Source organism: Halichoerus grypus, chromosome 6, assembly GCF_964656455.1.
Source record: "Halichoerus grypus chromosome 6, mHalGry1.hap1.1, whole genome shotgun sequence".
Classification (NCBI taxonomy): domain Eukaryota; kingdom Metazoa; phylum Chordata; class Mammalia; order Carnivora; family Phocidae; genus Halichoerus; species Halichoerus grypus.
The window spans coordinates 118226358-118237354 of record NC_135717.1 but is presented as its reverse complement, the minus strand read 5'-3'; the positions used below and the strand labels follow the sequence as shown (position 1 = coordinate 118237354).

The 10997-nt window shown below is 48.3% G+C and overlaps 1 protein-coding gene and 1 long non-coding RNA gene across 3 annotated transcripts; one reads left to right on the top strand and one right to left on the bottom strand.

Annotated features, from left to right (window-relative positions):
- Nucleotides 1-686: 686 nt before the first annotated feature.
- LOC118538447 (uncharacterized) lies at nucleotides 687-2914 on the bottom strand. 2 transcript variants are annotated; one of them, XR_004918610.2, is made up of 3 exons: nucleotides 2740-2914; nucleotides 1291-1383; nucleotides 687-1022 (listed from the first exon to the last, which is right to left on the bottom strand). It is a non-coding gene; the product is annotated as an uncharacterized LOC118538447 (long non-coding RNA). The 2 variants fall into 2 exon arrangements; XR_013449202.1 differs by lacking the exon at nucleotides 2740-2914 and adding an exon at nucleotides 2380-2516.
- Nucleotides 2915-3986: 1072 nt separating this feature from the next.
- Nucleotides 3987-4922, top strand: LOC118538423 (thiol S-methyltransferase TMT1A-like). The gene is made up of 2 exons (XM_036096367.2): nucleotides 3987-4432; nucleotides 4911-4922. Exons 1-2 carry the CDS (start codon nucleotides 3989-3991, stop codon nucleotides 4920-4922), a joined length of 456 nt encoding a protein of 151 aa, XP_035952260.2. The 5' UTR covers nucleotides 3987-3988.
- Nucleotides 4923-10997: the final 6075 nt, after the last annotated feature.

Below are 10997 nucleotides of genomic sequence, written 5' to 3'. Positions count from 1 at the left end.
CTACCTCTCAACCCCCACAGCCCCACCCGTGTTCTGCGGCTGGACCCTCCTTCCCCCTCCCACCTGCAGCCCCCACAGGATCTGTGACACCCCCCCCCCCCCCGCCAACCGTTCCACTTCTCCCCTAGAGCCTGGCCTGAGAGATCTTGGGCAGAACACTGCTGGTGACCTGCCTTGTGACCGTGGACAAGTCACTGCCCCTCCCTTGGCATGGTTTCTTCACCAGAGATGAAATCCCTGGGTTCCATGGGGAGAGGGAGCTGGGAGGACATTGCAAAGAAGAAAAGGTCTTCAGGCTTGCCAGGCCTCAGCCCCCTCTCCAGTGGCATTTCCCCGTTCCAGGGCCTGCCCAGTATCCACCCCTCAGCTTCCCCAACCCCTCCCTGAAACATTCCTGGCAGCTCCAGCCCCGCCCACCCCTCTCCTCCTGTCTCTGCATCTACCGCCAACAGCACGGGCCCACTCGGTGCCAGGCCGCGCGCACACACACACCCTCTGGAGGGCTTCACGAGGAGCTGTCGACACCGAGAGAGGCCTCGGATCACATTCCTACCTGCAGGGTGCTCGGCACAGTGGGTCATCTCAACTCCATCTGCCACCCCAGCCCGTGCCTCTGCTGGCCTCACAGAGACCCCCTTAAGGCATTCTGGGCAGAATCTTCTGATAAGATAATCCTCAGCGCCTTTCCTAGTTGTCCCCTTCCTGCCCAGAGGCTCACCCCTATCTCTGTAGTGTTCTGTGACACATACACCCACCCACCCACACACACACACACCGCAAGCACACATTCGGTGACCCTCCGGCTCCCAGCCTGGCTTCCCACCGCGCCCTCTGGACCCCAGCGAGAAACCAGCAAGCAGCCTGGCCTCATGAAGCCTGTGAAGACACAGTGGTCCTGCAGCCCCTGCAGGGGGAACGGGCTGCTCTCCTCCGGAGAGTGGGGGAAGATAGTCTTTGGCTTCCCCACTGCACTTTAGAGCCATGACTCGTTGTCCATCCCGTGAAAACACAGCCTCTGATTCCTAAAAAAGAAAAAAAAAGCATGATCTGTTTTCAGTATCTTAGAATTCAAATGTTTGTTATTATAACAAAAAGCATTTCACATTTCTGCATGGAATGTAATACTTTTTTTTTTATGTCAAATAATGAAAGACAAGAAAGCAACATAAATGACAGCCAGCAGGCTGCTCTCCTGAATACACGAACCCCTAAGCAAAAGACAAACAATGCAGCAGGAAAGTGGGCAACAGACAGAGATAATAAGAGCCAGCATGCTTCCCGAGTACTTACTCTGCAGGTGCCTGGCCCTGTCCTAAGCACATGGCCTCCGTGAGCCCGGGCAGCTCCCACCACAGCTCCTCGGCACAGTGTGATCATCCGCATCTTAAGGAAGGAGACAGAGGCACAACAAATTTAAGTAAATGGCCCAAGGTCACACAACTAAGATGTCGAAAATCCAGGATTTGAACTTTGGCAGTTTGAGCCACTAGATTGCCTACAAAAAAAGAAAGAAAGAAAATCAAATAGCAAATATGAAAAAAAATGTTCAACCTAACCCAAAGAAATACAACAAGGGGCACCTGGGTGGCTTAGTCAGTTAAGCGTCTGACTCTTGGTTTGAGCTCAGGTCATGATCTCAGAGTCGTAGGATCGAGCCCCGCGTCGCGTCGAGCTCTAAGCTCAGCAGAGAGTGTACTTAAGGATTCTCTCTCTCTCCCTCTCCCTCTGCCCCTCCCTTGATTGCATGTTCTCTCCCTTTTTCTCTCCCAAATAAATAAATAAATAAATTTTTAAAAAATATTACATACATTCAAGGGGTGCTATCTATTGAAAAAAAATGAAAATAAAATCCTTTCTATGCTGATTGAGTTTTTGCCTTTATATATTGATTGCACAAATCACTGCTATTTTTTAAAACCCAAGAGGCTCATGCCATCCAACTACACCACATTTACCCCCTCCCCTGTGGCTGGTCCCTGCCAGCCCCAGAGTCACCTCCTGACCTCCTAGTCACTCCCTCACACTCGCCAGGGACTCTGACACCTGGTTGTGGGGGCTCCTCTCCAGCCTGGCACCCCGACTCTCCAGGCAGATAACCTGCCCAGCATCTTAGCCTGACCGTTCCTTAACTCCTCAATTCCAGTGACCCTCACATCCATCCCTTTCCTCTTGTCTCTGCCCATGGCCATGCTCTAGAACCTAATCTGCTCCATCTCTGGAGTGTCAAACTCTGGTCTCACACTATGGGGCCGGTCATAACTGTCCCACTCACCAGCATCCCCAGGCCTGAACCCCATTATTCTGTTTTCTCCCTGCCTGCTATGCTCCTTCTTTCTTTCCAGCTTGGACCCCTCGGACCACTCATCTTTGAGCTCTTACCTTTCAGTATCCTCCACCTAGACAAACTCCCAGCCTGGCTTAACCTAAATGCCGAACTCCGCTTGAGTTCCGAACTGCAGACCTCGGTGAAGACCATACCCTCAAGATGTGGTGTCACACCCGTTCACAATCCCCAGGCTCAGCTGCATCCTCTCTGACTGGGCTCCTCTCTCTACCTTTGGTTACCAGGCTTTTCCAATCCTCCTACTTGCAATGGCAAAGCTTCTCAGCTCTCTCCCTGTGCTCCACCCTACCCCCTCCACCCTCACCTTCCACAAAGGTACATAGCATTCTTCTTCACTGAGAAAATCAGGCCATCTGGTAAAAACTCCTTACCGTCCCTCCTCCACCCAGACTTACCTCCGTACCCACCTTTCTCATCCTCCCTCCAGGCTCTGAGGACAGACTGTCTCTCCCCCAGGACACCAGCCTCCCTCAACACCTCAGATAGAGCATTCCATTCACTGGTCCCTACTTCTTCATACTGTCACCTTCTCTTTCTCCTCCCCCTCTGACTGCCTTCCCATTTGTCTGCATGCACTTCACTGGAGCTGTGGGGGCACCAGCCACATGTTAGCGGGCAGAGGTTCGAATGGGGCGAGGAAGTAGAAACAGTGAGTGCCAACTACAATTTCTCATGAAGTTTGGCAGTAAGAGAAAGCAAGGTGGGAAGTTAGCTTGCCTGGAAAGCAAGCTAAAGGAGAGGATGTTTATAGGTTGGAGAGACTTGAGCGTGCGAGTTGGTGGAGGAAAAGAAGATAGACCATAAGGAGAGAGGTTAAATATGAGGGTGTGGGAGGAGCTAATTAATGGGGCGGGGGGTGCTGGCTTTAAAAGTCCAGGTGAGACCAGCCTTGGTGCAGAGGAGAAACACCTCTGTGTGGCAGGAAGGAGCTAAGGATGGATAAGGATATAGATACTTAAAGGTGGGCGGAGGAGGCTAGTCCAGAGAAGTTTCTATAGACTTTGAGAATGGCTATTTCTGTTAAACGTCTTGTAGGGTTGTTCTGTCTAAATTCTCTACACCTGATCACCCTATGCATGTACTTTCTCTGGTCTCCGTCTGAATGACAATTACTCCCCCTAAAAGAGATCAGAGGTCTCAGGGGAAACCATGCAACACCAGGGCGGTGATCTGGTTTCACTTGGACTGTCACTTCTTCCTAGCTGCACGACCTTGTTGCTAACCTCTGTGGGACTCTGCTTCTTCTTCTGTAAAGTGGGAAATTAAGAATGTCTATCTCATGGGTTCTTTTAAGTAGCAAAGAAGATCATGTTATAAAATGTACTTAAGGACTCAGTAAACGGGAGTTGTTGCTGATGTTGAAGTTACTGTGACCGACGAGCTTTGGGACATCTGCCACCTCTTGGCGATTCCTATCCTCTCTTTTCTGGTAAGAGCCTAAGGAGACTAGGACTTGAGACACTGCCTCTCTTGATTTGTCCTTCATTTGATGACTCTGTGAAAATGGGGGTGTCTGCGGGGTCTTACATTACCCATCGTGGTGCCACCACCCTGCACCCTGCTCCCATCCTCCATCCCCAGGGTTCTGCGCTCTCCTCCCTGCACACCGGCAATCTTCACCCACCTCTGGTACATCCATTTCCCATGTTCCTGCTGAACTTTCTGGGCTTGTGGAACCAGATATGCAAAAAATGGTTCCCCTACTTCATGCTGAGGTGCTCCGTGAGGTACAACCAGCAGATGGCAAGCAAGAAGCGGGAGCTCTTCAGCAACCTGCAGGACTTCGTGGGCCCCTCCGGGAAACTCTCCCTGCTGGAGATAGGCTGCGGCACCGGGGCCAACTTCAAGTTCTACCCACCCGGATGCAGCGTGACTTGCAGTGACCCCAACCCCAACTTTGAGAAGTTCTTGATCAAGAGCGTGGCGGAAAACCGACACCTGCAGTTCGAGCGCTTCGTGGTGGCTGCGGGGGAGAACATGCCTCAGGTGGCCGATGGCTCCATGGACGTGGTGGTCTGCACCCTGGTGCTGTGCTCCGTGGAGAGCCAGGAGCGCATCCTCCAGGAGGTGCGCAGAGTGCTGAGGCCGGTGAGTGAGGGGTTGTGAGGAGAGACCCATCTTCACCGCGTGCTCAGCTGGACACCTGTGGGCTTCAGGCACAGCTCCCACGAGGGGTGACCTTAGGCAGGTCCATTCACTTGTTCCTTTAACCACTTATGTATTCAATAAACATTTGGATGGGGCGCCTGGGTGGCTCAGTCAGTTAAGCATCTGCTTTCTGCTCCAGTCATGATCTCGAGGCCCTGGGATAGAGCCCCACATCGGGCTCCCTGCTCAGCAGGGAGTCTGCTTCTCCCTCTCCCAGTCCCCCTGTTTGTGCTCTCTCTCTCTGTCAAATAAATAAAATCTTAAAAAAAAAAAGATTTGGAGAATGTTGACTATGTGCAACAACCCAGTATGTCTGGGGTGATCCTTCATCTCAGGGAGGTCAAATGACTTGCACAAAAGTGCATAGCTCACAGAAATGTCAGAGACACAACTAAACTTTAGGCACCTTAACCTCTAGGTCAAGAACTAGGCCAGAGATGTCACCGCGCCACTGCTCTGGTGACTTCCAACCCGGTGTCTTCTAAGTCCCATCACAGAGTTCAGTCTCCTAAAGATGAAAACAGTGAACCCCCCACAGGGCATGCCAGAACATTGCCCTTCTCCAACAAATGAGGACCTGTAAGTACACAGATAGCCATCTGTATTTATGGCGCATGCTCAGTTTCTACTGTGGGGCCTCAGGAATTATCTGCATGCCATTCTCTGGGCTTTTTTTCTAGTTAGTCATTATTCATTTGTGGAAGAATGAAAAATTACCCTGGAAAAGAAAGGAGGAATTGGGGAAAGTATCTCCAGTGACATGGCATGACCTTGCACCTAAGAACACTATTAATTTTTCACTGCTTCTTACTCCGTTGTCTTTAATTTTAAAGGCAATTGATCAATGCATCCCCCACTGTTCAAAAGAATTGAATAATCAAAGAACATAGGGGGGAAAAATGCAAATTCTCCCTTAGTTTCCTAAATCCCTCTCCCCCAACCTATCCCTTAGGTTGCTACTATTAATGGGTATCCTTCCAAACTTTTTTTTAGATTTTCTTTTTTAAATACTTTCCTAGTATTTGGAAGTTTGTCTATCTCAAGTTTACTAACAGTTACTGTTATATTTCCAGTTATATTTCAACCTGTATTTCACTATCTACACACCAAAATTATATAGTTCAATGACCTCCCTCAACTTAGAGCAGACCTTTAACACTTTCCTTCCCAATCCTCATCCCCTCTTTCCTCCCCTCCGCATCAATCTCTCCATCCCATAGCCTAGGTTTGGTCAATCTGTAATTTTAGTTTCAACCTATTACTGAGGATTTTCCCCCTTGGGTTCTGTTTCAAAGATCTTTTCTAATTCATAACATAGCTTAGAATCTATTTATCATCATCCATCTATTTGCTACAGATTTTACTAGATTTCTTGCTCTCTACTATTTCACATTCTCTGTGTCTACTCATATCTTGAGGTGTTTTTGTGTTTTTTAAAATTTAATTTTCACTTGTCTTAACCACCTTCTTGAATCATTTCTTAAGAAATGGTTCATGGAGACTTCCTTGAAGATCTGAAAATGTCTGTCTCCTCCCTCACACCAGAATATTTTGGCCAAGATTCATAGATACGAGTCCTTTCCCCAGAAGCGGTGGGCACCGTTCCACATTCCTGGGGCTTTTCAAATTGTAAGTGGTAGTCTAATTCTCTTTCTCTGTCCTTTTCAGGTCACCTGTTTTTGTGGTTTATTGTTTTTATGCCTGGATTTTTTTTTTTTTAGGATTTTCACTTTGTTTTTCTTTTTCTTTCTTTTTTTTTTAAGTTCTGAAACTTCACCAGCATATGATGAGGTATATAGCTTGTTTTTATTAATCTTGGTAGGCATTCAAAGAACTGTTTTTATGTTAATACCCAAGTCTTTAGCTCAGAGAAGTTTTCTTGTCCTGTTTCTTTCTTGACTAGTCCTTCTCTTTTCTCTTCTCTTCTTCTGGAACAACTGTTATCCAGATGTAAGATCTCCTAGCTTTGGCATCCTTGCATTCATCTTTTCACTCATAATTTCCATGTCTTTATACTTTTGTCCTGTGTTGCAAGGTAGTTCCTCCATTTGATCTCCTGGAAGACTTCCTCTGTTATTCAGCAGTGTTTGTTCTACTTTTTCTTTTTTTTTAAGATTTTATTTATTTATTTGAGAGAGAGAGTATGTGTGTGCTTGCATGTGCGCCTGAGCGGGAGAGGGGCAGAGGCAGAGGGAGAAGCAGGCTTCCCGCTGAGCAGGGAGCCCCACTCAGGACTTGATCCCAGGACCCCAACCCTGGGATCATGACCTGAGCTGAAGGCAGACGCTTAACCCACTGAGCCACCCAGGAGGCCCTGTTCTACTTTTCATTTTCCCTATTGAATTTTAAATTCAGGATTCTTTTTTAATCGCCAAAACCTCCTTCATATTCCCAGATCATTCATGGCAATATGTGGTTGAATCCTCATAGAAGTCCTTCTGTTGGGGCACATTGGTTTTCAGTTCTACCTTACTTGTTCCCATATATTTTCCCCAGTAGGAGGCACTGTTTCCGATTGTTCACATTGATGTCCTCCCTTCAGGCTGCTGTGAGGGTGGGTAGACAGGACTCCCTTGCCTGAAAAATGGAGAGAGCTTCTAGGCTCTTTGGGGGCTCCGGGTATGAACAGTTCTGTCCCAGCTCAGGCAAACAGAGTGGGTTCTCTCTAGGGCGACCATTGTCAGTAGGTTTAAGAGGCTTCCCTCCAGACGTTGCAAAGTGGCCAGGGCTGAGTCCTTTCCTTGCCCTGAGGGAGTGGATCTACCCACTCAGGTGCGGGGGCGGGGGGGGGGGGGGCGGCGCGTCTCTTGGCCCTGCTAAACAAACAAGCTTCCCTGGGCCTTTGGTTCCAGGGTTGAAAGCTCTCTCTGTGTAGCACTCTTCTTTCTCACAGCTGGCTCGACATTCAATTTATTTGGGTTAATTAGTGTGTTAAAAAAAACAACCAATTCTCCTCCAGTGCGTCTCCTTTACCACTCACACAGAACCCTTCCCTTATGACACTTCCAGTCACCGGTGTGGGGGGTTTTCCCCATACCAAGCAATTCTGTGACACCAGCTGGGTGTCCTACACAACTTAACTCAATTCTGACACTAGACTGGAGATGGTGTCAGATCCCACAGGTTTAAGGGCTCAGTCCTACAAGTCTGTCCCACTTCAGAAATCCAAGTTTCCCACGACCCCCTCCTTGGATTCAGTTAATTTGCTAGAGTGGCTCACAGAACTCAGAGAAACACTTATGTTTACCAGTTTATTAAAGGATATGGTAAACAATACGTATGAACAGCAAGATAAGACAAAGGGCAAAGTCTGGGAAGGTCCTGAGTCCAGGAGCTTCTGTCCCCATAGAGTTGGGGTATGTTACCCTCTCAGTACATGGATATGTTCATTAACCTGGGAGTTCCCCAAAACCCCTACTATTGGGATTTTATGGAGGCTTCCTCACGTAGGCACGATCAATTATTAACTCCATTTCCAGCCCCTCTCCCCTCTCTGGAGGATGGAGGTGGGGCTGAAAATTCCAAGTTTCTAATCATGGCTTAGTCTGTGACCGGCCCCCATCCAGGAGCCATCGAGGAGCCCATCCAAAATCGCCTCAATAGAATAAAAGATGCTGCTAGTGCTCTTATCACTTAGGAATTTACAAGGGTTTTAGGAGCCCTGTGTCAGGGACAGGGTCAAAGACCAAATATTAGAAGAAGAGATGCTCTTAATGTTCTTGTCACTTAGGAATTTACAAGGGTTTTAGGAGTTCTGTGCTGGAAACTGGGGGCAGAGACCAATGTACACTTTTTTTTATTATTATCTCACAGTTAGTTACAAGTTGTTCTACTTTCTAGCTTCCAGAAGTGTTCTACGATCATCTCCGTTGCTGTTTTCTTTGTCTTATGGATAATCAGTTCTGCTATACCATAACATACGCATTCCTAAAAATCACCACACTATGCAAAAGCATGCAATACAACCACAGCGCTTATGGAGGAAAAAATCGGGTTGGGGCACAATACTTAAGAACTTCATCAGTGACACATTAAAAAAAAATAGAAACCTAATGAAAAAGGTAGCACAGTTTTACGCATATTAAACAGTTAAGAAGTTCATAATGACTACCATAAATTAGGCATTTTATCTGGCAAGAGACTAAGTTTGCTTGTGGACATGGGCATCGGATGGGTCACAGCTTGTCAGTTACCGTAAAGTTACTGTGAGTTACCGGCGGGAGGAGGGTGATCTGAAGTCCAGGGAAGGGTATGGAGGTATGGAGGGGTGGCAGCGGCAGGTGTTAAGGTGTTAGAGTTGTGTGCATTTTGTGTATGCCTCCATGACTCGGTGAGACTGGGTGCAGTTTTCTACATTCACCCATGTTCTTGACAGACAAAACTGTGCATAAGGAAATGCGAAATTCACACTATGCACAGATTGATCCATAATATATCAATTGTGTGGAAACCAACTCTCATTTTCAAAACAACCGACTGTATTTGTATCTAAATAAATTATTAAAATAAACAAACCTCACTGCAGTTTTATAGATTTCAGAAGGGAGCAGAGTTAAATATGTGTGTCCCATCCGCCAGATTTCACTGGAAGCTGTCATTTTTTCTTTTTTTTTTTTTTTACCTGAGTGTCGCCCACAAGTAGACAGTGGGATCTTCGGGGCTAAGGACTGTGACTCTCTCTGCATCTCCCTGCTGGCCGGCACCGCATCTGACCTTCATTTGGTGCTCACTAATGTTTATTAAAGAGTTGAAATGAAAGTTGTTGTGGAACCGGATCATGCATCAAACACAAAATATTTGTGGACATTTATGAAGACAGAGTATTTTAAATAGATTCCCATCTCCAGGAGATGCCGGTGACTTCAAGGAACATACAGCCGCCAGCCGGCCCAGCTGGAATTTCTCCCGTCCACAGTGGCCCAGCCCAGCTAGACACGGCCTATTTGAAACCCGACAAGAGAGCCCCAGAATGCCCCTGAAGAGGCTGCCTTCCCTCAGCCAACATGGCAGCCCCCGCGGGCGCACTGGCCCGGCAGCGCTCTCTTCCCCGTATCTGCATGCACCCTGACATAGGGAGAGAGCGTGGAGGCACCCCACCAGCCTCTGCGTGCCAGGGCTCAAGGCCTGCCCTCTGGCAGCCAGGCTCCAATAAGGAGACAACAGTCAGGCCAGCTATCTGAGCGGAGAACTGTTAACTAGGCATGGAGTGTTAACTGGGCCCTTGAAAGGGTAAAAAGAGAACCCTCTTATGTGCCAGGCCTGGCACGGGCGGAGGTAGCTGCCATCACCAGGTCTGAGGGAGCAAAGAAAAGAGATTAGAACTATTAACACTTAGGAACTCAGGGGAGGGGCCCTGGGGACCACAGGCAGGCCTCTGAGGTGGAGGCTCTGAGTGACCCCCAGCTTCTAGCCGGGCCCTGGGAGCCTGGGGCCCAGACCTCCGAGCAGGGGGCGCTGGCTGGTTCGCTGGCCATGGTATCCCCGGTGGGAGGGCACGATGAAGCCAAGTCTCCAAGTGTTGGGGAGACTGCCAGCTGGATTCAGCTGCTGCCACGGGAAGGCACTGTGGAGGCCAGGGTGAAGGCTGTTGTAGGGCCAAGCTCCCACGAAAAGCCAGTCGGTGGGGAGGGGGAGCCCACAGAAAGCAAACACCTTGCGGGCCCCTTCTGGTGCCCCCCATTGGCAGAAGCTAACAGAGCCTGCTGGCAAAGCCCGTCCCAACCCCACAGCACAGAGTATGTAAGTGAGGGTCTGGCGCTCAGACCCAGTAACAGGGCTATCACACCGACAGCTGGGAATCCCATCCGCCCCACATCATTTCTCCTGAGCTGGCGAAACCAGCCCATGACTTTGGTATCTGAGCCCCACCTCACCTGTCAGCCTCTCGGTGAGAGCCTCACTGGCACAGCCCCTGGAACAATCAGCTGTAGTCTTGGGTTGAATTAATTAAGACACCTTGGTGTTGGATTTCTAGCTGAGTTGTATAATAAAAATTTCTTGGTATCTTCCATTCTTGCCATCATTCCTGATATATAGCTGGTACCCCTGAGATGTTTCTTAAATAAAACCAAAGGTATTCACATGTATGCTAATTAAATCAAGATGCTTTTTTGCCTATTAAAGTATTGACTATCTTTTGAAATAATAATATGTCAATGTTGTTTGAGTGTGGCATTCAAATTAGGTCAACCCTTTAGAAAACAATTAGCGGGGGCGCCTGGGTGGCTCAGTTGGTTAAGCAACTGCCTTGGTTTCGGCTCAGGTCATGATCTGGGGTTCCTAGGACCGAGCCCCCATCTGACTCCACGCTCAGCCGGGAGTCTACTTCTCTCCCTCTCCTTCTGCCCCTCCCCCTGCTCGTGTGCCCTCTCTCTAAAATAAATAAACCTTTAAAAAAAATAGAAAACGATTAGTGAAAAACCGTATCTATGAAGATGTTCATCATTGTTTATATATTGTTTCTATAGCCTGAGAGAGGGAGAGAGGGAGGGAGGAAGCAGCCCAC